Raw genomic sequence first — 27,025 nt, forward strand, 5'->3', positions numbered from 1 at the left:
TTTAGACTGTCATACTTTTTTTTTGAATTATAACTTGTAAACCAAAACTGCAAGCTTCAGTCAAAAAATGTTGCTATATGGGTTTTAACAAGATTTATTCTTTAGCAGTTTATTTGTATAGCAAGTTAACCCAAAATCATCACCAAAATCAGTATAACCAAAATACTTTGTTTTGTTTAAAAACTTTATAACTGTAAGCCTTTGTTTCAATTTAGAAACAATTTAACATATAAAATTTTGTGTGAAGTTAAGATTTTCTCAAAAGATTGTATGTTTAATATTTTATTCGAATCGGTCTTTGAAATTGTAACTGTTTTTATTTTGCAAAAATCGTTTTAGTTTTTATTTTATTGTTAATAATTGTATTTAGTGAAAAAAAAACTCTGATACTCTTATTTGAAGTTTGTAATTTATAGTTATTTTTGAATTAAATTTAATTATTATTTATTACTATTGAAATCAAACGGTTTAAATTGACATAAATCAATAGTAAAAAAATCACTGCAAACTTATAATAATTTTAAAAATGTAGGTTAGTTTGAATATAAAGAAATTTAAAATTATTATAAAGTTTTATGATAAAATTTGTTTGTTTTAATATCTAATTTGTTTTAAATAAAAAATGGATAGTCATTTCGTGTGAACATAATCATTAAACTCAATTTCTAAAATGCAAACATAACTTAAATAAATTTCTTTATTTAGCTAGATAATAAAATACAATTGTAAGTATAAAATAAGAAAGTTTAATTAAAAAAAAAAAAATACATTATCGTGAAAACTCATCAAGCAAATAGTTAAACTTTAATTTGTTAAACTTTATCCACTGAGGAGAGGTAACTTTATTACTTATTGATAAAAACTGAAAATTGTAAAAGTATATTTAAGGACAAATAACAAAACTCACTCAAATTCATCACAAGTCCAACAAACACCTTTTGTTGAAAAGTTCATGACATCATAATGGAATCATAATCATAATTACGAAATAATCTTCAAAGACCACATAAAGCCCTTATTGCATCAAACCTATATTCTAAAAAATATAAAGGCATGCAAAAAACTAATGCAAAACCAAGCGGTGCTAATTAATTTAAAACACCAAGCAATGCTAAAAAGTAAAAAAAAAACTTTCATGCAAAAAACTCCACACCTAATTAACCTGTCTCAAAACTCCTAATTAATCTGACTTTTTGCTGCTCACAAAACTCTGTTCTAACCTCGGTGGAATCTTCTTCTAGATAACTTTCTAACTGGGCCATGGCTTCAGTGCAAACCTGGCACTCTATACTGCTTGTTTGTGGAGTTTTCTTAAAATGAGCTAATGTTAGTTGCATGCGGTTTCTACAACATGCACAATACAAGAAAAACCTAGTAACTACTGCATGCAATTTTATCAACTACCACATTTGATTTTAAACATACTATGATTACTTGGAATATAAGTGTACAATTGTGTTTGTAAAAGTTATTGCGTTCACACTTTTTGAATTTTATTTCAATTGAATTATTTTATGTCATATCATTAATTTTAATTATCACTTTGAGACGAAAAAGTTAAGTTTTATTTCATAATTATTACTTTGTTTTAAAAACGTTATTTAACCAGTACTACAGCTTTATGCTTATTGTAGCCTGAACAAGCTTTTAAATGATTTTGCTGACCAAATTTCCAAACATGTGTTTATAAAACAGACCTTTCTTATAATACATATGAATAAAAAACTATTTCATAATTTTGAAACACTACTAAATAAGAACTGATTGCAGTGGTTTATCAAACTGATAATAAATACAAGTTTCGATGAAGGAGTGTTTTTAAGACAATTCGCACTTATAATTCCTAATTAAATTTACTTTATTATACGGCAGCTTTCAAATTTATACTAATTATCAAAATTAATTTTCAAACTATTCTTTAAAAATACTATTTATTAAGATAACCAACTCCATAGTTAAACTATGTATTTTTATGAGTAACTATTTTAAATTCCTAAAGAACAAAGTTTTATTTACATGAAATAAAAGTTATTAACTAATTAAAATGCTAATTGAATCCTATATGATTTTATAAAAAGTTTTTGAGCTTCAAACTTATATATTATTTCTTTTAGAGCCATTAAAACTAACTCTAAAATTGGAAAAACAATGTATTACAAAAATTTGCTGTTTATCTTAAAATTATCAGGATATGATTGTTTTAAACTTTTGGGATATGATTGTTCTGTATAATGATAATAAAAGCTAGACTAAAAGATCTATTTTAAATGTATGATATTTTCTAAATGTTAGAATACGAACTAAATCTAAATTATAAGAAATTACATTTTGTGTTGTGTATAAAAACAATTTATTGCATATATAAATAAACACACACGTCTAAAAAATGTATGTTAATATGAAAAACAAAAAATGCAATAATTTTTTTGTTAACGAAGCTGTGTATGAGTGTACTAAAAAACAAAAAGCATAAATTTAGAATGTTTAGAACTTTTAGAGAATTTTTTAAATTTTTGAACTAAAGCTTTTTTTAAGGACTAAAAGCAAACAGATTATACTTTATTCAAAATAAATGTTTTAATATTATTGTCTACCTACGAACAGGCTAACTACAGTTTTATTAAACATGGTATTGTGGAAAAAGAACATAAACTTTTAAAAATTGCCCGAAGTTAATGAAAGAACACTCAAAGAATTAAATAACTTTAAAACTTTAATTATTTTGCAATTATTTTAGAAAACACTATTATTTTACAAATTAATTAATTTACAAAACGTTATTATTTTGCACATTATCATTATTTCTCCCAACGTGAACGTGCGTGAAACGAGCATGCTTGTGTACCTCTTGTGTTTTCACAGGAACTTCTTGTTTCTCCGCAGGAACTTCTGACTTCTTGGGACAGATGCTGAGTTCCTGGCAAACCTCGTTGACCCCCATCTTCTTGGTCACCATGGCAACCACCTGGTGTAATTTGTCGTCAACGAACTTGTTGCATTGTGACGTCACTTTGGAGGGCATGAGCTTGCAGACTTCCTGCACGTGACTCTCAATCTCCTCCTGGTGGTTAAAAAACGTTTCAGTACAATTGATATGTGCGTGTAATTATAAATAATACAATAAAGAATAAAAAGGGATCGGGAAGTGAAAAAACTCATTGGTTTAAGAAATTGTTTTTTAAGGGATTTACTTGAATAGAAAATTTTAAAGATCGTCTTAAACAGAAAAAATAAGTTTTATAATTGCTATAAACATCTTTCTATACTTATTTTGGAAATTAGGGCTAAAGTTTAAGGGGCAGGTAATTTATTTGCACAGAAGTAAGCGTAACTTTTATTTGACCTAGAAATAGCCATATGGTTTTTAAACTAAACTTAAAGGAAAAACAAAATAAAAAATCTCAATAATTATAAAAACTAACAAAAGTGGCTTTCTCGTTGAGTTTATCGTCGACGATCTGAACAACAACGTGGCACAAGTCGCACGAAAGTTGACCTTCGACATTCTCAACCTTATCTTCTGGTTTCACTGAAGGCTTGCTTGATGGTTGGAGCTCGGTCATTGGCACCACCTGTTGATGAAGTAAGTAATTTATTATTCTAGTAAATATGTATATGTTGTTTGAAACTTAGAAGTATAATAAATTAAAACAGTTTAATGTTTTATGAAAGAAAAAATAACTGAGAGCATGTAACTATTCTGCAGTTAAAAACTAAAATTTAAAAACAAATAAAGATCTTGATAAAATTATGTTTCATATTATTTTGAAATAAAAACTTATAATTTAATTATCAAATAAAATCTCACTTTAGATTTGAGCGCATCACAGAGACCAAGTTCGGTGCAAATATCCTTGGGAGAAACATCGTTCACAAGTAAGTCAACTATTTGAGGTGTGTATTGCTCAACTAGCAAGTCGCATGTTGATTTGTACGATGAGGGCAAGTACGAGCACACCTTCTCCAAATCAGCCTCTATTTCAGCCTGCAACAAATAAGTTTAATTATTGCTCTTAATTGAAAAAGTTTTTTTTTAAACTAATTTAAAATAGTTTGTTGTACGAATTTTATACAAAAACAAGACTTGTATGAAGACATAGTAAACATCTATTATAATTTATTTAAAAAGCATAAATATTTTTATTAACTAGTATAAGTTTTATATAATTTAAACTACATAAATTTACTTATAATTTAAAATTATTACAACTAACTAAATACTTTTTAAAAGTAAGTAGTAATAAGCTTGATACATATAAGTTAATTCAAAATTCAGTTAAACTGTTTTTTTATACGAACAATTAATGAAAAACCTCAATTGAATTATTTTTCACATACAATAACAAATAACATTAAGTTTTTTGTTTTTCAGATTTGTATTTTAAAATTAAATAATCAATTAATATACCTCAGTAGATTTATCTTTTACAAATTCTTCAAGTTTTCCCGCCATCAATTCACAAATTCCACAGTATTCTCCGCTTTTCAATTTCTAAAAACAAATTGTTTGTTTAGTTTTACTTTCGAAATTTTATATGAGAATTTGGTCAGTTTAAGTTCTATGTCATCAAACTAGACTAAAATTTTTAAAGTTTTAATATTATATAAATCAAAACATCTAGTATTTCATGAATTTCTAATTACACCTTTTTATCATGTATTTTGTCGTTTATTTCAAATAGACTCTTTAAGTTGTTTTGTTTATAAACCTAGCTTTTTAAATTTAAGGATAGTTTATTAAAAGCATCTGATGTTTTAAAAACAACTTTTTAGCATGTTGTTATTTTTTGAAAGATAACTTGTGTTAAGAAATTAATAGAACATTTACTAAAAACAATTAATTTAAATCAAACACTACATTGAATACTAAAACATCAATACAATCACTTAAATGGATACCATTCTCCATACAAACTTACTTTCAACTTTTCAGCAGAGCAGAGTCCGATCTCGGTGCAGAGATCCTTGGGAGAAACATCATTCACCAGCAAATCAATTATTTGCGGTGTGTACTGCTGTACAAGTGTGTCGCACTCTGATTTGTACGATGATGGGAGATATGAGCACACCTTCTCCAATGCTGCTTCTATTTGCGCCTGGAAAAAATTCTAAATAATTTTAGTTAACAAATTATTAATTTGAAACAAGATTTTTTTGAAAATTTTTATTATGACATTATTTAAGTTTTAATGCAGTTTTGAATCACAGCAATAAATTTATTTTTGTAGATAAGAATCAAAACTTGATCAAAAATTTGTGTAGATATATCAAATTGTTTTTAATGATCAACAACATACCTCATTGGTTTTGTCTTTTATTTGATCTTCCAATTTTCCAGCAATAAGTTCGCAAATACCGCAATATTCTCCTTTCACCATTTTCTCATAAGCCTGAAAGCATATAGTTAATTAAAAACATGTCGTTGAAAAAGTAAATGTTTTCAATAGTCACAAAATATCGTTCATGTGGTATATCAATGAATACTTTTGCAGACCGAAAAAAAGAGGCTCTTAAATCTTTTTAAAAATTTAAATCAATTTCTATGTTGCCTTGAAATTCAAGACAAAAATTTTTTTTCAGAAATTCTTATAACTCAGGAAAATAATGAGTTCAAAAAGTCACAAATTTAGTATAACAAATATATAAGTTTATACTAATTAAACTAAATAAGGTATAACAATAGCTCACACTATTTCACAACTCCACTATTTCATTAAAAAAAAACAACTAAACTAACAGCTTTTTCTTCAACACCAGCACACAATCCAAGCGATGTGCACAGCAACTTGGGACCGACACCGGAAATAAGCAGCTCGGTGATGACCGAAGAGTACATTTTGACGTAGTTGTCGCAAGATTTTTCTTCGCTAGATGGCAGCAGTGAGCACACCTTGTTCAACGCCGTCTCTACTGAATCCTGTTAATGTTACTATTTGTTAAAATATAGTTACCAAGACTTAGATATGCATAAATAAATAATTAATTAATGTAGAAAAACATTTAAGAAAACACTGTAGCAATGTCGCATGCTACTCTATAGTATTTATACTTATATGTAGATAAACAGCTAAACTTTTATGTAACTTTGTAACTAAGGAAGTATTTAAGTTATAAATTTGAGTTCATATTTGTAGTAAAACAGTCCAACATAACTTAAGATAAAAATATTCACAAATAAAGTAAAACTTAAATTAAAGTAAAAAAATAACAAACGTATAAAAGTTAAAAATTAACTTTATAATTAAAAACCTTGGTAACTTTTCCAATGAGCATATTTTCAAGTTTGGCAGCTACAGTTTCACACAAAGTACATACCGGTCCGAGTTTAACTTCCGACTGGATCTGTTAAATTGGTTAAGTCTTAATTTAAAAAATACTAATAAAATAATAATTTTAAACTTAATTTTTTTATTTACTATTTTGTTTATCACTTATCAAACTTAAAATACTTCTTTTGGTTAGTATTTAAATATCCAGCACAAAACTTGTAAACATTTAAATAATATTTTTACTTACAAAATACTAATTTAAAAATATTGTCTTGCAAATTTTGAGGACTTCTTATCTAGTTTTTTCTTACTAAATTTCAATAGTAAAATAGCCTTGATGTAATTTTTTAACTCTATAAAAAAAGATTCTCAAAACTAACTTGTTGCACATGAGCCTTCTGTGTAACGTTGCACAATCCGACCTGCTTGCAAATCTTCTGCGGGCTTTCTTCTTGCAACAGCAAGTCGATAAGTACCGGCGCGAACACCTCAACGTATGTTTTGCAGTTGTTCGTGTACTTTGCTGGAAGCAAGTCACACACTTTATCCAATGCAGCTTCTACGTCTTGCTGTATATAAAGATTTTTTTGTTAATGATTTTAACTTTTTAATGAAAACGTTCATTTTTAATTAAAAAATTGTACTTTATGCAGAGTTCAAGCCATTTCGGTAATAAGTTTTTAATATATAGAAATATATTTTTAAATTTTTACTGTTTTACAAGCTATGTGAAAAAAAAAGTAATAACAGTTACTTGTTTAACTTTTGAAGTTTATTTATTTAATTTTTTAACAGAGTCTTCAATTTAAGATTTATTCAATTAAATAAGTAGTACCTAAAACTATAAACAAAATTGAATAACCTCAAGTTTCTTTTCTTTACAGTTTATTTAAGTAAAAACATTTATTTAACATAAATTTTAAAAAAAGTAAAATAATTTTCTAACCTTAGTAGATTCAGATCCAATAACATCATCCAAATAAGTTGTGACTACAGTACACAAATTGCATGCTACTTCGCTTTTTGCTTTTAATACCTAAAACATAAAAAAAATTATAACATACTAATTTAAATAAGAATTAACAACATCTTGTTATGCGTGCTTATGTTAGCTTTAAATTTAAAACAAACTATAATACATGCGTTAACTTAACCGATATTTATATCAAAAAATACTTATTATTTAAAATAAAATTACAATTTAATATCATATATTAAAAACAAAATGTACCTTTTGTGATTCGGGACAGAGTTGAAGTTCGGCGCACAACTTCTTGGGAGTAACTTGCTGCAACAGAAGATCGATCAACTGTGGAGTGTACTGAGCTACCAGTGTGTCGCAAGTGTCTCTCAAGTTGGATGGTAGTAACTCGCATACACTATCAAGTGCTTGCTCGATCTCAGCCTGTGAAGAACTTATGTGTATTAAAATGATCACTAGAAAACTTTTAAAGCCTACAAAACAAATTTAATACTTTTAACATACTGCCAATTATTTTAAAACTTTTATTAGTTTTGATGTAAAGAACTACTTTAATATCTGTTTGTATTTATTTTATTTATTAAAAAACTTATACGTACTTTCTCGTGCATGTATTTTCAAAATTTTAGTTTGCTGAACACAGTGTCAATTAAATGCGGTCTATAGAAGTTTTTAACTTAGACTACCTACAAATTTATTTATTATAGTTTAAAATTTTTCTTTTGAAACTTGAACTGTTTGTATTATTACTTGAGTAGTTTGATTTGTGATCGTGTCAAAATTATATTTATTTATTAAATGCATATTATTTTCGTTATATATAATAATTACCTGTGTAGTTTGATCATCGATCATATCATCTAATTGTTTAGCCAATGTCAAGCACAATTCACATGGCAAATCTGATTTCAAATCCGACTGGACTTTAGCTGGTACTGTTGCATTCTGTTTGTAAAATTTGTAAACTTGATTTTTTTAAAACACCACCATCTTTAAACAAGGCATTTATGAAAGTATAACACAATCAAAAAGTCTGAATAACAATTAAAGTTATTTTCCTAAAACTTTTAAATACACTTTAGTATATAGAAAGTGTAATACTATTAAAAATATATTAAACAGGTGTTATACACCTACAAAATTTAAAGACTAAGTATAAAATTAAAATAGCAAGTATTACACATACTACTAAATACTATATTAAAAAAAACAACAAACCTGTTCACTTCCCTTCATGCACACGCCGATGAAGGAACAGAGTTGGTTTTCATCGAGACCCTGCTGTATGGCTTGTATGAAGTCCAGTGTGTACACATCAATAAGATCTTTGCACACCGTTTTGTACTCACCAGGTAGCAACATGCACACCGCATCCAACTCCTTTGTTATCTGATCCTAAAAATTGTTGTCTTTATAATATATTTGAATAATGTATGAACTTGTTTTTCTACTCTTTAGATAATGCACTGAAACATACATTTTGATAAAAAAAAGGCATTACCTATTTGGATAGGTTTACTAAAGTTTTATTTACAAAGTTAAATAGATGTTTAAAAAATCATATGAATTAAAAAGCTTGTCAACATAATAAAAAGAGAGTGTATTTTCTTGCATAGCACAAGATCTATTTGAATTTACTTGCTGTATAAAAGTATAAATGTTTTCAAGTTTAAGTTTTCACGTCAACTGACCACTCAGTTGAACTAAACTATATAAAAAAGACTGAATTTGATATTTATTCGTTTTTTACTGCTCTTGTTAAAGCAGTTGTTCGCTTATTGTTAATGTAAATTAGTTAAATATCTACTTTTTTATTAATAATAGTTTAATTAATCAAACAAAAACTAATATTCTGGGCTTTAAATTATGTATAAATTGATTTAAGTATAAAGTATTCTGTATGTGAATTATACATACTATTATGTTATACAAGAGAACAAGTAAAAACCGCATAGTTTGTTTTGCAACTCAACATAAATACTGCTGACTATACTTAATTAGATTGTCATTCAAATTTATTGCAAAAAAAAAAGTTTATTTCTTGCCTTCAAAAACCACAATGTTATTTTTTTTGTTTTGAGATCAAAGTGAACATTCTAGTTTTACGGTTTAAACTGTTGTTCCTTTATACAAAACTTGAGTTTTACGACGTTTATTTCACAACTTTTTTATATTACTTTAAACCACGTATAAATATAAATAGATCTTGTGATCTGAAAGAAAATACACTCCCTTTTTTTATATGCTAAGAAGCTAATTTAAATTGTCTTTCAAAATCAGTTTATTTTTGCTCTAAAAAACCACAATGTAAAAATTCATTTTATATTTTGTTATTATAGTAAAGATGTAAGTTTTACAGTTTATATTGTGCATAGTTTACGTTAACTGTGGTTTGTAAAACTTATAACCACGTATAAATCTAAATAGATCTTGTGATTCGCAAGAAAATACACTCCCTTTTTATCATACTAGCAAGCTTATTTAATTCACGTGATTTATATACATATACATTGTAACCTAGATTGATAAACAATAATGTCATAAAATATATTTATTCGTCACACAATATGCTTATCGAACTACTCATTATATTATCTTAATAAGCAAGCTAAAAGTTTTTTAATTTTTAAAAGCGCAGTAAGAAAACTTAAGGACGAACATAATTATTTTGTTGCAACACAAAAACCATAAACCACGCAATAGTCGTATGACTTTTGTTATTACTCGTTTCATATTTTATACTTTGTTTCATTTGGTTTTAAAAGTAGAACAAATGTGTAGTTTATGAAGCAAAAATATAGCAACATTTTTTTTCAAAACAATAAATTCTTGTATCTTTGTTAAACTATAATTTTGAAATTTATATTTTACTATAAAAAAAATCACTTACTTTGGTGCTTTTTTCGCTGAGTACTTTAGCAACAGCTCTTGATACTTCAGTGCAAGTTTCACAAACAACCGATGTTTTGTATTGGGATAATTTGGTTGACTGTTTAAAAAAACATTAATTATACAAATACTTCAATTTAAAATAAAAATTCAGTAAGAAATACTTAAAAATCAAATAACACTTATATATTTTCAAACTGATTAGCCCCAAAAAAGTTTTCAAACGTTTTCAAATACAGTTAACCTCACAAAAAGAAAGAAGCATTTTCAAATTATAACAACTTTACAGTTAGCAAGTATATTATTTGTTAAACTTTATATTTAAAACATGGATTCTTAAACAATACCATTTTTGATGTAAATTATTAAATGTTGAAAAATAAAACGTCTTTTTAATCTTTAGCATTAAAATTTCAACGTTTTCAGCTGCTTCAACAAACAAAAAAATCTTCAGTTACTTAAAACAATTAATACAAACTCAATACCTTTTCAGCAACTTTTTCCTTCATGCAAACCCCGATGAACTGACACAGTTCACCGCTATCGAGTCCCTGTTGTATGGCGCCTATTATCTCAACTGTGTACACGCTAATCAGGTCCTCGCACACATCGTTGTACTGACCAGGCAAGATCATGCACAAGTCGTCCAATGACTGCTTTATATCGTCCTATATAAAACTATTATTAGAATTATTCTATAACATCATTTACAAAAAGTTCAAAGATTTCTTTTGTTTCGTTCTATGAAGTTTTATGCTAGTATTTTTTCTAGACTTTGTCAACTAATCATGTTTTAAACAATAATTGCAAGTAACTTCAATGTTTGCATACATAGCATTAAAAACTGCTGACACGTTTTCAGATATCATTAGTACATATACAAGTTAGTTGATGCATAGTTAACTGATTATATTATATTCTAAGAATTATACAAACTTAGATATTATTTTAAATTTAGTAGTATATTTATAAAAAAGTTTCAAGTTTAAAAAACAATTTAAAAAATGTACTATGAGAAAAACGTATACAAGTTAATAATATCGTACACAAATTCACTTACCTCAGTGCTTTTTTCGCTGATAACTTTACCAATAGCTTTTGATACTTCGGTACAAGTTTCACAGACAATTGATCCTTGGTATTTCAATTGAGACAATTTGCTTGGCTGTTTTTAAAACAAATTGTTAACTTTAAACTTTATTTAAGATCAAGTTAAACTTTACAGAGTTTATTATGTTAATGCTTTTTAAACTTTTCATTAACTTTATGTAATTCTTAAGCAGAATATTGATTTGAATAGCGAACTTGAAAGAAAAAACGAGACGTGTTTACTAAAGAATTATACAAAAGTTTATGACGTAGTCATATAACACAAAAAAATATTAAAATACTTATTTATATTAATATAACACAACAAAAGTAAAATTTATAAAATTTAGCACGTACAGCACTTTTTGTTGAATATGAATTACAAATTCGATTAGTCATAAAATGATGAACTAACAACAGTTGCATTTGCTAAGTAAAATGCACAACGCTGCACAAAGTGCACAATTGTATGTGTTTTTAAAATAAAAGTTTTGCATAACACAAATGTGCTATCAAAACTAAAATGAAGTAGGTCTATATGTAAATGAGACATATTTAGCTTATTTAAACCGTTTTAATTTAATTTGAGTTTTTTGAAGTTTTAAAACTAAACAAACTATAAACTATAGCAGGTTGGCATAAATTTACGTAACAAATTTATATGTTTTAATTGGTTTTGTTGTATATTTAAACAAAAAAACTACATATGATCATTTGAAGTAGCCACTTGAGTTTGTGAAAGTTATTAATGTTAAAAATGTTGTTTTAATTATTGCAGAACTATTTTTTGCACAACTTTAATTTTTAACTGACTAAATACACGTTAATGCATTATTTACTTCCGTGAACTTATAAAGGTTGATTGTTGCAACAAATATTTAGCAATAATACACGTTGAAATATCACGACACTGAAAATTCTTAAATAAACCTCTAGTCTTTATTAGGTAATAAACTATATTTGTTGCTAGTATTAAGACTAGCAGCTTATTTCTGAAAGGATTTTTACGTTTTTATCAATTTATTCATGTTATGAAAATGTTGTTTAAACAAAAATTGACTACTAATAGTTGTCAAAGTTATTACAAAAATAATAAAATTTAATATTTAACAACTTACAGTAGCAGCATTAGTAAGTGTCATCATTGGAACAGACTTCTCATTTTTGTTTTCACACAACATAACTTCACTGCATTGCTGAGTGGCATCCTACGAATATAATAATTAATTATAGTATAATTATTTAATTAATAATTAATGAGTATCAAACACTCTTTATATAATTTTATGTTTTTTTTATTAAAAATTAAAAACTCACTTTTTGAAATAGGCAAGTGCTAAGACACTTTTAGTTTTAGCTTGTAAATTGAAAACTAGTAAAAAATATATTTTTATTTACAGTGTTTTTGATTTTTTCAATTCCTTCAATGAATATAGTTATTTACACGAATTTAGATTTTTATATTAAAATATATAAAAAACTACACTTTAAAATATTTAAAAGGTAATACATTTTTAAGTTTTACGTTGAAAATTAAACTACAAGTACTTTTAATATTACTATAAAAAAACTTACAGTGTTTTTGATTTTTTCAATTCCTTCAGCAACAATTGTCTTGACATGTTTCATACACTGTATAAAAAATAATAAACTTAAAACTTTAAATATTAAAAAAGTAGTGATCATTAATGAGCTATAACTTATTTATTAAAATTGTAATCTAAAACTTTAAGTTCAATTAAAGCAAATACCATTAATATACTGTAATTTTTATGAGTGAATTATGGCAGTGCCAGGAAAGTTATTATTTTTGTTCAAAAATTTCAAAACAAGTTTAAATATGCATATATAAAATTTGTGAATAAAAAATAACAAACTAACTGATCTACGGAGAAAATCTGGATATATCTAGAGTAAAAAATTAATAAACACACTAAATATAAATGATAAACAAACAAACAGATTTACGAAGGAATTTATATACTAATTTTTAAATATAAAAAGAGATAAACTAACTGATTTTTAGGGAGATTTGGTACTATTTTCTATTATAAACAGACTAACTGATTTACAAAAAAAAAACTGATACTACTTTTTTATATAAATAACAAACAAACTAACAGATTTACGAAGAAAATCCAAAATTTTTTAAGTATAAATAATAAACAAACTAACAGATTTACGGAGAAAATGTGATATTATGTTTATAATATAAATAACAAACTAACTGATTTACGAAGGAAATCTGGTATTATTTTTATAATATAAATAAACTAACAGATTTACGAAGGAAATCTGGTATTATGTTTATAATACAAATAATAAACTAACTGATTTACGAAGGAAATATGATATTATGTTTATAATATAAATAATAAACTAACTGATTTACGAAGGAAATCTGATACTATGTTTATAATATAAATAACAAACTAACTGATTTACGAAGGAAATCTGGTATTATTTTTATAATATAAATAAACTAACTGATTTACGAAGGAAATATGATATTATGTTTATAATATAAATAACAAACTAACAGATTTACGAAGGAAATATGATATTATGTTTATAATATAAATAATAAACTAACTGATTTACGAAGGAAATCTGGTATTATGTTTATAATATAATAAATAAATTAACTGATTTACGAAGGAAATCTGGTATTATGTTTATAATATAAATAATAAACTAACTAGTTTACGAAGAAAATCTAAAATTGTGTTTATAATATAAATAATAAACTAACCGATTTACGAATGAAATCTGATATTATGTTTATAATATAAATAACAAACTAACTGATTTACGAAGGAAATCTGATATTATGTTTATAATATAAATAACAAACTAACTGATTTACGGAGGAAATCTGATATTATGTTTATAATATAAATAATAAACTAACTGATTTACGAAGGAAATCTTATATTATTTTTATAATATGAATAATAAACTAACTGATTTACGAAGGAAATCTGGTGCTTCATTGCAAACTGCTTGCTCGAGAAGTGGAAGTTTTTTGTTCTGAAAAAAAATTGAAATATAAGCTCGTTTTAGTTGTTTAAATCTATTTATACTTTAATTTAATTTTGGCAGCAGTTAGTTTTAATAATATAACAATAAGAATTGAAAAAAAAAACTTATTTGAACTGGTCTTTACGACAAACTTTATTCAAAAATCCATTAAATTTTATGTTAAAACCCTAGAGATAGTTAAAATAATAATTTACTACAGTTGAAAGTATCTATTTTCTATTAAATACATATAATAAACACACCAAAAAAGTTTGATTTTGTGTGATGAGGTTTTTCCAGTCTTGAGTGAAATCGACGCAGTTATTGCATACATCTCCGCCGTAAGTCTGTTTAAACAAATAAAATATTAATAAATCAAAACTAATTGTAATAATTAATCTCCGCGTATGTCTGTTTATTTTATAGTCATCATTAACTAATTATAACTGTCAATACATCTCCGGCGTAGGACTGTTTGATTAAATATATATATATCAATTAGTTGTATAATGAAAAATTTAAGTATACCTACTTGATATTAAATATTAGTTAAAAAGTTTGGTAAATTTAGCTTGACATACCAACTTATTTCTGCAATCAATGATAGTAGAGGTTTCAGTAAGTGGATAATTAAAAATTTATAAGGTTTTGTAAAAATCTATAATGGTAACACCGTAGATATGATAGTGCAACTAAAATTTATTAGAAAATATACCTATTATGCTTTGTTTCTGAGTTTTAATTATCTACATTATAATTTAAACCTTAAACATTATATTAGTTGTGAATTTGTACACGATTGAAACATTTTAAGGCTTTTACTTAAGTAATTATAAGTCTGCTATAGAAAATATTATGCTGTACTTACTTTTATAACTAATATAAAAAATATAATACAGAAAAAACACTAAAAACTAAATAATATAATCGTTTATAACCGAGTTTAATCTCAAACACTAAACAAACATTTTTTCAAATTATTTTTTATATTCCACAAACTTTTTTTTTCCAAGGTTTTTATTTACATTACATTTTTTTTACTTTTATCAGCAGTCAACTAATTTTTTATTGAAACAAGCTATAGACGTTTTTTTTACAAACAATAAACTTTGAACGGATTTCAATTGTTTTAACGCAATGGCGCGAGCTTAAAAACATTTTGGTTTAACTTAAAAAACAAATACTAATAAATTTTACTTTGCTAAGGATAAAAATTGTCAGTTTGAAAATTTTTACCTTTAAAACAATGAAATTAAATTTTTCAAAAGCTTGTTTGTTTTACGAACTAAACAAAGACAACTTTAACATGCATTAAGTTTTACTATAAACAAGCAAATAATTAAAACTTTTTTTGTTTTCAAGGTTTTTGCTTATGTTACATAAACATTTTCACTCTTATCATCTACTAACTAATCCTTATCAAAACAAACTAAAGCAAGTACATTACACAAACAATTTACCATTATCTGCAGCTAATTAAACCTTATCAAATTAAATCAAACAAAATCAGACGCATTGCAAATAACACTCGTGGTCTGATTGTTGTTTGTTCTTTGTAAATAAAAACATAAAAAAGTGTATTTACTGATAGCATTTGCAATTCAGTTATTGACTTTTTTGGTAATCATATAAAAAGTATTAAATAATCAAAACCGAAATAATTAGTATCCTAGATTTAAAAAATAATAAAGGTGTGTGAACTTATTACTGATTAGTTACTTTTCTGTATTAACGCGATAGAAAATTTGAACTATTTTTGAATTAAAATTCGGGAATTATTTTATATAAAACCTTTTATAAAGAAAAAAATAAATTTACAAGTTTTATTTAAATGATACACAGTTCAACACTTTTAAGGAAATAAAAGCTACTCTAGTAACAGCCTATGAGACATTTATATTTTCCATAAATAATTGAAGCCAATTAAAGTGAATATCTAGGGCAGAAAGCCTTAACATTTTTATAAGCTATTTTAACTTAATATGTATATAAAGATGGTACAACTACGTTTATATTAAAAATTAATAAAAACAAACCTTGTTACTACTTGGAGGGGCAGAGCACATCTCCATGGCAGTGCAGACAACACCTACATTCTGAAAAAATGTTTTAAATTAAATTATAAAAAAAATAAAGTATTTATACATCTATTCAAGACAATAAATATATGTAATAAAATTTAAGACAAAACTTTATTTGTATTTAAAAAAAAATATCTATTTTTCACTTATTTCCCCAATTTATTTTATAAACTGTTTTCACATAAAAAAAGTATTAAAATACCTAAGCCAATGGAAGTGAAAACAATTTTTAACAGCTATTTACTTTTTTGTGTGAAATAATGTTTTTTTTCTGCTATAATTTAAAGATTTATAAAGTAAAATTTATAAAACAAAATATTGACTTTTTACTAAACTTACACTTTTTTTTTGTTTTTTAATTTGTTTTATTATTGGTGTGTTCATAAAATGGAAACACCAATATACAGTAAATCAAACAGATTTGAACATTTGAAAATTTATCAAGATTTATAAAAACATTAAAAATATTTATAACAAAAAAAAAAAAACAATTTAGCACTGAAGTGATAGTTTTGATAGAAAAGATTGTCGGAAAATTTAACGTATTACAATAATTTTACTGACAAAACTTTAAAAAGTATTTCTATACACCATTTAAGAATCTTAACTCAAAAAAAAAGTTATAGCGTTGTTGAATAAAAACCACTAATGTAAGCTGTATAACGAACTTTAAGTTAAATAAATTATTGGGTGTTTGATAGATCAACTTATATGGTTTTTTAGGTTGCAGCAATGCAGAGTACATGCATTATGAACAGAATTTGTTGCTAAAATATCTAATAAAAATAAAACAATTTTGCAGAAGTGTTGACTATCTATACACAAGCATGATGTATGACTAATATGTACTAAAAACAAAAACATTTGTGCTCATTTTAAATTTATGTGTTATATGAATTTTTTATTCTTAGTTTATTGATTTATTTAAGTTATTTGAATTGACAGATAATCTACTTGATGGATATACTATCTGGACAGATAGGACTTTCAATATGTACAATATTTGTTGTGAAAAGTAAGAAAAATATGCCAGTAGTATTATTATTTATACATGCGAGTATAAGACATGACTAAAATGTATTCACTATATATGTTAATTTTTAAACATATGTATCATTTTAAACATTTTAATGATTTAAACATTATTTGATTGTGAAAATATTTGTATACGAATATATTCTGCGTAACATATCTTCTTTTAAATTTTATTTATTGATTATCACCTAAATTTGTTGTAACTTTACATTTTTTTGTGTCTATAAAACCCTCTGCTTAATTTAGGTAAAATAAATCAGTGATAAGATTTTTTAAAAGATGTCTTTAGTTTATTAAAATATAAACTAAAGAACATATTTTATTTGACTATTATTAGTTTTTAATTTTCCTTGAAAATAAGTTTTACAATCATAGTTTGAATATTTCATGTATAATTTTTTAGTGTTTAAATTAACTTACCTTAAAGGCCAAAAAACATTTGTTTGGTGGTTAACTTATCATACATGCATTTCTATTTGAGTAAGTTTTAAATACAATAACTTAAGCTTTGTTAGAAAATTCTACGAAAAACTTATAAATTACTTTATCATTCTGTAAAAACACAGAGTTGTAAACGTAAAAACTGGAGAAAATAAAGAATAATATTTTTTATCGAAATTGCAGTATAGCAGAGAAAATTCACAGTTTGTTTTTAAATGTAAAACAATATTTGAACAACTAATATGAAAGTAAGTTATGACTAAAACTTATTTATCATTAAAAAAAAAGTTTTATTCTGTTGCTGTAGTTTTATCTTCAGCAGATTTTTATAAATATTTTGAATTGTACAACCTAATTTTTACTTTGCTTTATTAGAGTTTAATTCAACTAAGTTGTTTTTCGTTTTCTTGTGTATGTAAAAGTTTCAACAAAGATTAAGAAACCAGTGTTAAGGTATAGATATAAGGTGATTTGTATTAGTTCTTATTATAGATATGTAACCAAACATTATATGTAAACAAACCAACCATAACTTGAGCTTTGTGAAGGACCATTCTGGCTTGATCTTTGACTGCACTTTCACACTGAACAAAAATATTACATTAGCAGGTATATTAAATAGATTTAAAAATATGTATACTAGATAAATAACGCATAAAAAATAAAATAAGTAAATAAACTAAGATACATGAGCATAAAGTAGTACTTATCATCCTTAAAACTATAGTTTTCAGAACAACAATTTTCAATACTAATTTTAAAAATAACACGAGAAATACTAAATAAACAAAAACGAGTAAGAAGAAGTAATTATTGCTTCCATTAAAACATTTTTTAATCATTCTAAAACTATTTTTAAGTAATTAAATAAAATTTAGAATTTAAACAATATGTATTGAGATATGTAGAACTAAAAGCTTGGGTGTATTTAAAAGTTAAGTAAAAATAAAATAAAACTTTTCACATGACAAATTTTTAACATGAAACTTTATTTTTAGTTATTATTCCAAACAAAAATTTACGTATTTATGGTTTAGTTAACAAAAACAACAATAAAAATAAAACAAGTAAACAGTTATCAAAATTCAAAATTTCCGGTAATCAATAACTTTAAAACAAACAAAATTAAATTCTCGAATTAATTGTTTACAGAAAAATGCTGAAATGTATTTTTTCAAAACAAATTAAAAGTTACTATTTTTCTACAAACATTTAACTTACCGCAAGTTGTTCCAAGAATGACAATCTTTTACATTGCTGGACAGCCAAGTCGACATAGTGGTTCTGTAGTTATTTATTTATTTTAAATTCGGATATTTTAAATAAGTAATAAAAAAATCTTTGTGTTTCTATATCCAAAACTTTTCAATTTTGTTATATTAAAGTTTAATATTTATTTCATGTTCAATGTCAACTTTTTATAATGTATACAAGTAATAATTTAACCTTTTATTTCTAAGATAAGGTTTAAGATTAATTTAAATAGATACTTATTAAATACTGTATACATAGTAGGATTTTCTAAAAAGTATTACAATAGAGTTTTAGAAAAAATAACAGTCTTATAATCTAAAAGAGTTCTAGTTTAATTATACAACAAAAGCTACTTTTATAAGTAACAGTTATACATTTTGTTTCAGTAACTTTAGAAATGCTATCAATTTATTGATTCTAAATTGATGAAAATGTTTTTTTTTATTTCTCACAATTCACGACAGTATTTTAAATACCAAATATGAATTATAAGTATACCTAAAAAAATTGTTTATAATAAAAAAAAAAGTAAAGCTGTTTTGACTTATAACTTGTCACACTGATTACGTATGTCTATTACGTATATTGTGTCAACAATGAATTTTTCTTGAAAGCTTTAAAAATAAATATAAATGTCTAAAAATTGTAGATATACTTTTAAGTAAATATTTAAAAAGCTAACACTTAAAATTTTACTGTGTACGTAGCAATATGCAAATTAAAGAAAAAAAATCAACAATTAGCACATGTGATGAAAAAGCCTTGGGGCTAAACAGGTATTTTATAATCAATAGACCACAAAAAAAATAGAGTTTTGCTATTTGTGTAAAAAGTAACTAAACTTGTATTTTAAGTAGTTCAAATATCAATTTATATAATGAGCTAAGTTCTAAACATTCATTTTTATTCAAACATGTCTATACTATATATTCATTTATAGAAGTAAAACCTTTTTGATTCAGGACTTTTTTTATTTATTTATACCTTCTACGACAAAAAATCTGTTTCGGAACAAAAAATCGTTTACTAAATTGTCATCTACTGACCATTAACTTATGATACTGTTTGTACACGCTAGATTCTAACTATCATTCCAAAATCAAGAAAAAAAATCGCTTAAATTCAATTTTCAGTTAATTTATCAATACTACATAATTTAACCCATTGAATACGAATTTTATTTTCACTGTTATGTAATCACATAATTAGTATACTACCAACAACTTGTAGTTCAGTCCTCACCTTTACAACATAAAGCCAAACAAAAAATAACTTAAATTTTTACTGATTTAACCAAAACAATTAAATTATACTAACGACAATCTGCGGGTTGTTGACGGCTTCCTCCTTGAAATCTGTCATCAGGTTCATGCAGTGGTCGCAGTTCAGTTGAGGTGGCACGTCTACTGGAGTTGAAATGACATTACTGTCAGTTGATTTGTCACTTGACTGTTTGTCTTCCTCGCAGAAGAACAAAGTCGTACAAATGTTGTCTGCGTCCTGCGAAATATTGACTATTTATTTCTGTTCTAATTTAAGTTTTGCATGTAGTCAATTTAATTAAGACCAGAGTGTTATATTTCAATTAGAAGTTTGGCACTAAGTATAGTGTTGTGTATGTAAAAAAAATCTGTTTGCATTCACCTTTATGTTTTATAAATTAGTTGTTTTAGTAACAAGAACAACATTAACACATGTTGAAGTATAAAATACCAACAAGTTGTACATTATTATTAACTTTAATTATTCAATTTATTAATTATTAAAATTGTTCTCTAGTTTAAAAAAATAAAACAAACGTTTTTAGAGATGAGGTCCCAAGCGCCTTCCATTCCCTGGTCAATAACTGATTCACACTGGAAAAAATTATTGTTTAAGTGTTTAAAAAATATGTTTGTTAGTTAATATAAAACTTGTTTTCGTGTAAAAATTCGTTTAAGGTTTTAATTTTTTTTAACTTAACCTACCACGTGTTTCAAGCTACCAGCTTTTTCGCACTCTTGCTTCAATAAGTGAGTGATTCCAGTCTGTTGATAATATAATAAAAAAAAGCAATTCTATATTGGTAATTTATAAGTAAAATAGTGTTGAAATATTCAAAATAAAACAAATAAGCACTTCTGAGTGAAAATTAGTTTCAAAATAATTTTATTTACTTCATGATTATTTAAAAAATTTAACACACATCTTAAACTTTTACATAATTTTAGTCTAGATGATAGAAATAGCTTCAAGTTTATTATATTACTTAACATTTTTATAATAAAAATTGAGACTAACAGTGATGTTTCCATTGTTTTTGATGTCAGTTTGAAGATCTACCATGAAATTTTTACAATCCGGACAATTTCCTTCCGATGATGGCTGTTTATAACATGAATAATTAGTATTACAATTATCATTTTACTAACAAATAAACTTATACAATTTATAAAATAAATAATATTATTTTGATCTGGTTGAACTGTTTTAAACCGAGCTATTATAAATTTTAAACATACCTATAATTTCAAAATAAACAAACAAGAGTAGCTTATTTTCAAATACTTTAAAAGTGAATAACAGAGTTTGTATTTATTGTTAAATTAATTAGTTATCTACAAAACTTTATACTGTCAACAAACTTTAGATTGTGATCCTGTACACATGTTCATTTCCATGCATAATTTTATTTACAAATATAAGTAATAATAACATTTTTATTAAATAGCATTGTTATTACCATTATTATTGCTTTTAATGATTTGTTTATTTACGATAATTTTTTGAAATAATTGAATCAGTATATGATTTTTTTGGAAAGAAAATGAAAACTAAAATAGTAAAAAAATAAATATTGGCTGGTGAGTTAAACAATTATTTAAATCTGTGAGATTAATTAATATAAATTATTACAAAACAAACTTTAGATGGTGCTCCGGTGCACATGTTCATTTCCATGCATAACTTTGTTGAATTCTGTTAGAAATATATATATTTACTTATTTACTATTTTTATTAAAGTGAAATTATAGTTGAAGCTTTTTTTTTTTCACAATTTCACTTAGAAAAACTTATAACATTAACCATATTAAAAATATTTTTTAACTTAAATAACATTAGTTTTTAATAAAATTCTATCTAAAATTTTATTTAATTGTATTAATTACAAACCTGTGCCGCAAATTCTTCCAAAATTGTTTTAAACTCCTTTTTCAACTCGGTCTGGCACTGAAAACATAAATTGTTATATTTAACAGTACAATAAAAAGTATTCAAAAGTAAAAATATCGTACTTACTTATCGTATTTAATGATAAAGTAAAAAGTTTAATTAAGCAAAGGGAAGTAAAACATGTAGTTATTTAACTTACTTTAAAACTTAAACAAGAGGTGCTTGCTATCTGTATTTGATGAAAATTTTTATATTTTAATGAAATAAAATATAATTCTTGCAAAACTGATTGTTTAAAAATGTAGGCATTGAATAGTAATAAACTAAACAAAATACTTATAAGTTACGTTAAAGTAAACACTATTAAATCAATTAAGAAAAAAATAAAAAAGTTTAAACAAACCAGATCGCTAGCAGCTCCAGGCAAAGCATCACATTGTGAAACAATCAGGTTTTCCCAGTATTCCTGGATTGATTTAAAATATATAAATATTGTAGTTGAAAAAAAGTATTATGTTTGAAAAGTTTAAATGTTTTTCAAAAAATAGTAAAATATTTGAATATTAATGTTATAAATAAATACATGTTTATGTAAAAACATTAACAAATAAAAGTTATTTTTGAAACAAATTAAACAAACAAATAAAATAGTTAATGTGAAAAAAAACTTTTTAAGTGTTACTAAAAAAATAATTCAAAAACTAAAAATTTTTCAAAACTAGTAAACTACTAGTAGGTAATTTTTAAATTGAATTGAATTAAATTGGTGACGCATTTAAACCACAGCTTATTTGATACAAATCAGAACAACACAAAAACTATGCTTTAAGAAATACTATATTACTTTCTGCTATAAATCTTTTTTGAAATAATAAAACATGTTTAATAAATTATATAAAATTTCATGAAATTTATAAAAATTAAAACTAACAACAACAGCCGGTTGGGAAGCAACGGTTTTGGCGAAATCTTTGTGGAAGGCAGTGCAGTGGTTGCATGTGGCCTGTATTCGTAAAATATATTAAAATTTTATAATATAAACTTTCTTAAAAATTATAAATTGTACATTTTTAGCTTAATTTTTTGCTCAAAACAAACATACACCTACGAAAACAAATACTTAATTTTCAATAAACTGATACTTGAAATGACCTATATATATATATATGAAATATTGAATTATTTTAGCTTTTTAAAGAGCTTTTTATTTTGAATTTGAACTGGCTGAAGATTAGAGACAATCTTTTTTGTCTAGATGAAACATATATTCCAGCATTTTTAAAATCGTCATTTCAATAAACTATTTAAAAGCCCTTCAAGTGGGCTCAGTAGAAGGTGTTCAAGTTTGAACATTAACCTTATTTTATATATTTATATATATATATGATATATTTATTGAAAATAATGTGGTTAAATTAGCTTAAACACTTTTTACAGAGCCCACTTTAAGGGTTTTCAAATAACTCATAAAGAAAATTAGTTAAAAAAAAACAGAAGATATGTTCACAACGTATGCTCTGTTTTTTCAAATTTAATTTCATTAGTAAATTATATATATATGTGTATTTATTTTGTAATGTAATTAAAAGGAAAAACTATTCAATGAAAACTAACACTGGAGTCATTACCAGTCATTGGTGTCAACTTCACAGTCATTGCCGGCAAAACTCCGAATTGGAATGCGTTCTGTATGAATAAATTAACTTAATTAAGGTTTTTAAATAACTTTTGTTTGACTTTGGTAGATTACTAAAATTAGAACATATTCAAAAAAGTATTATGTTGATTTAAAAATAAAGTCAGAAAAATAGTCGGACAAAAACTAATTTCACTATTTTTGAGTTAAAAGACACCCAAAATTTACTCTGGATATCTTAGGTAGGAAAATCTTTGATAAAAACTTTAAAAAAAAATTCTAAATATTAAGAGCTGCTTTTAATTAAAGAATCAATAAAATGTATTTAAACTCATAACTGCTATATCTACAAATAACGAACCTTGGCATTAGCAATAACAGCATCCATTTGCTTCTTGACTTGTTCGTCTTCAACCGGGTGCCTGTGCTTGATGTCGCTGCAGAGACCCAACGCTGAACAGAAGATCGGACCGTTGTCCACCTGTGTGTGAATTAAAAATAGTAAGTTTTAAAAATAAACATAAAAACTAGGATAGTTTATACAATTGCTATATTACGTTTTTACCTTGCATTTAAAACTTTCGATATTTAAAGTTGTCAGTATTTTCTAAATATGAATTTTAAATACGGATAATTTTGTATCTAAATATTTTACCAAGTCTGAAAAAAATTTAAAAGCAACCTAGATAAAATGACAAAGCCTAAAGAGTATTTATAAAATACAGTCAGCTCGTTTTTACCATTACTGTAAACTTTAGTTTTAAGGCTGCATTTAAGAACTTCAAATTTTTGAGAAAAGTAGTTTAATATATATATATATACAATTAAAAAAAAACTATTTTATCACAGAAAAGTAGTAAAAGTTATTTAAAATATAATTGGCAAAAGAACCATTACTTTACAAATTAAAATAGCTACCAAATTCTTGGTTTTCTTTATGTAAAACTTCACATTTTGCTTTCATCTCTAAGCTATCAACAGTACAAAAAAAATGTAAAAGACTTAACCACTAGCAATGTAAAAAGAATTGATGAAATATTTTTTAATTTATAAAGTATATACTAAAGGTTTCAAGAAATTTTTATTTAAAGTTATAAAACTTAAAAGTAGTAAATGCAACTAACAAGTAATTCCAATTTAGCGTAAAGATCATCGAAGTTTTCAGAAACAACTTCCTTGCACTGAAATAAACAACAATTTACCATTATAATATTAATAAAAAACTATTTTTCAAAGTATTGTCTATAGAATTATAGTATAGTATAGAAAAATGTTAAAAAACTTTTAATTTATTTTCTTAGACTTTGTATGTTATAACTACACTAGTCTCATTTGAAAATTGAGAATAGTTTAAATATTAAAAATAAGTAAACTAAATAAACATTTTCAGAAAATTTTTATAATCTATTTTGTCTCAGTTGAAAAACACCTGGTAATAATAAATGAGGTATATTAAAATATTAAATTAAAAACAAAGTCAACTAATAAGTGGAATAGGTTAAACAACTACTCAAAAATAATACCTCAGCAACAAAGGACTGTGGAAGTTGATCGCAAATACTCATAACCGACTGTTCAATCTCCTGCTTGGTGGCTTTTGATTGGACCAATTTGTTGATTTCGTCGAACGTAGATTTGCACATCTCACATGGAAGTGAGTCAGTCTGTTAAGTACTTTAAAGTTTTTGACGGGAAGCAATAATTTAGACAGGTATTAAATGGATACTAGTTTAAGCTATTTAGATGATAATCCTAAACGTAATGTAAAGACAATGATAATCTAAAAACATACAGAGAAATTAGTATAGGTATAATACAATTTTTCTAGTGAACTAAATACATTGTCTGAGAAAAGTTATTTTAAGATTGCATCAAACCTTTATTAAAAATTAAAAAAAAAAAAACAGTTACATTAAACAATACATAATAATATCTTTAAACATAAATTTTCAATTATAAATCAACTTTATAGTATCTAATAATTAAACAAACCAGCATTCCATTTTTGCTCCACTCAGTTTTGACGCAATATGGAAGACTGGCGCAAGTTTGAGCAGTTTTAATGGAACCGCACCAGTAACCTGGTCCCCACGTGCATTTTGGACTGCCTAGGAGTTTTGCACCTGTACAACGTATAATTTAAAAAAATCATACTTAAATATTTTACAAACAAATATATTTTAATTATATTAAGCACATGAATGAACTGAAACTTTACACTTCATTAAAAATTTATAGGTAGTTTTGCACCTGTGAAATATATAGTTTTTAGTAATATTACTTGCTTTGTATAATTTTTATAATTTACACATCTTACAAACAAATACTAGTACAACTACTTACTTAAGTTTTAACTTGGTTTAAAAAGAATTATATTTTGTAGAGAACACTACATATAAAATTTTAAAGAAGACAGTACTTTAAAAATGATTTATATATTTTATGAATGATTTGGTACACAACAGTTTGCTTTTTATACTTGCACTAAGTTTTTTATGTCAAAAATATTATAAATATACTTACCATTGGCGAGTGCCACTAATAGCACTAAGAAAAAAGTAAATAGACGCTTCATCTTATATTTAATACATATATCTGTAAAAAAAGCTTATAAGATTAATATAATAAAATCAATAAAATGAAATTACTAAAAAAATAAAGTTTGTTGGTTGGTTACACAAGGTTATTCTCACACCTTAGTTGCAACAATTTGAGTTTTTGTAATTTAAGAAGTAAAAAATAAATAGATCATTGAAAATATTTCTTACACTTATATTGTCATGTTGCCACTGCAAAAGTAAAAGCTATTTAACCACTCACTATACATTACAAAGATTAAAAACTATAATGGCTCTACTTTAGATGCAAACTTAGACTTGAAATTTTATCAAATTGATGAAAAGAAAGCCTATAAAGAAAAAAACTGAAAAAAATTATATAAGCAACAAAATTATAAGAGTTGAAAAAATAGAACTTAAAAAATTATTAAAAATACTTTTATTATTTCTCGGCACATAAATTTATTTAAGCTATTTTATTGTTCAAAAATTTGTTTTACTTCCAATAAGACTGCACCTAACTGATCAAAAAACAAACACAAATGTTTTTAAACTGAATGTGTTAATACAAACAATTAGTAATTAGTTTGTGTAAACACAGATATCTTTTGATTTGT

The 27,025-nt window shown here is 24.9% G+C and overlaps 1 protein-coding gene across 1 annotated transcript in view; it reads right to left on the reverse strand.

Moving 5' to 3' along the window:
- The window catches only part of LOC145830125 (uncharacterized), a 50,636-nt gene extending 24,184 nt beyond the window's left edge, over positions 1-26,452 (reverse strand). The window contains exons 1-37 of the mRNA XM_082938011.1: positions 26,374-26,452; positions 25,843-25,973; positions 25,374-25,514; positions 24,975-25,031; positions 24,212-24,331; positions 23,829-23,900; positions 23,146-23,217; positions 22,618-22,680; positions 22,215-22,271; positions 21,966-22,019; positions 21,342-21,425; positions 21,029-21,088; positions 20,861-20,917; positions 20,379-20,561; positions 19,029-19,091; positions 18,335-18,391; positions 16,287-16,346; positions 14,514-14,597; positions 14,194-14,259; positions 12,805-12,861; positions 12,348-12,437; positions 11,201-11,305; positions 10,626-10,808; positions 10,142-10,240; positions 8,470-8,646; positions 8,083-8,196; positions 7,501-7,674; positions 7,216-7,305; positions 6,650-6,838; positions 6,250-6,342; positions 5,738-5,917; positions 5,298-5,390; positions 4,920-5,096; positions 4,409-4,492; positions 3,809-3,985; positions 3,423-3,572; positions 2,846-3,061 (exon numbers count right to left, since the gene is read on the reverse strand). Coding sequence (XP_082794137.1) covers positions 2,846-3,061; positions 3,423-3,572; positions 3,809-3,985; positions 4,409-4,492; positions 4,920-5,096; positions 5,298-5,390; positions 5,738-5,917; positions 6,250-6,342; positions 6,650-6,838; positions 7,216-7,305; positions 7,501-7,674; positions 8,083-8,196; positions 8,470-8,646; positions 10,142-10,240; positions 10,626-10,808; positions 11,201-11,305; positions 12,348-12,437; positions 12,805-12,861; positions 14,194-14,259; positions 14,514-14,597; positions 16,287-16,346; positions 18,335-18,391; positions 19,029-19,091; positions 20,379-20,561; positions 20,861-20,917; positions 21,029-21,088; positions 21,342-21,425; positions 21,966-22,019; positions 22,215-22,271; positions 22,618-22,680; positions 23,146-23,217; positions 23,829-23,900; positions 24,212-24,331; positions 24,975-25,031; positions 25,374-25,514; positions 25,843-25,973; positions 26,374-26,425 — 3,981 coding nt within the window. The 5' untranslated portion in view covers positions 26,426-26,452. The remainder of the gene's footprint in view (positions 1-2,845; positions 3,062-3,422; positions 3,573-3,808; positions 3,986-4,408; positions 4,493-4,919; positions 5,097-5,297; positions 5,391-5,737; positions 5,918-6,249; positions 6,343-6,649; positions 6,839-7,215; positions 7,306-7,500; positions 7,675-8,082; positions 8,197-8,469; positions 8,647-10,141; positions 10,241-10,625; positions 10,809-11,200; positions 11,306-12,347; positions 12,438-12,804; positions 12,862-14,193; positions 14,260-14,513; positions 14,598-16,286; positions 16,347-18,334; positions 18,392-19,028; positions 19,092-20,378; positions 20,562-20,860; positions 20,918-21,028; positions 21,089-21,341; positions 21,426-21,965; positions 22,020-22,214; positions 22,272-22,617; positions 22,681-23,145; positions 23,218-23,828; positions 23,901-24,211; positions 24,332-24,974; positions 25,032-25,373; positions 25,515-25,842; positions 25,974-26,373) is intronic.
- Between the last annotated feature and the right edge of the window lie 573 nt (positions 26,453-27,025).

The sequence above is a fragment of the Thalia democratica genome, chromosome 2 (assembly GCF_965202585.1).
Source record: "Thalia democratica chromosome 2, ktThaDemo2.hap1.1, whole genome shotgun sequence".
NCBI classification, from domain to species: Eukaryota; Metazoa; Chordata; class Thaliacea; order Salpida; family Salpidae; genus Thalia; species Thalia democratica.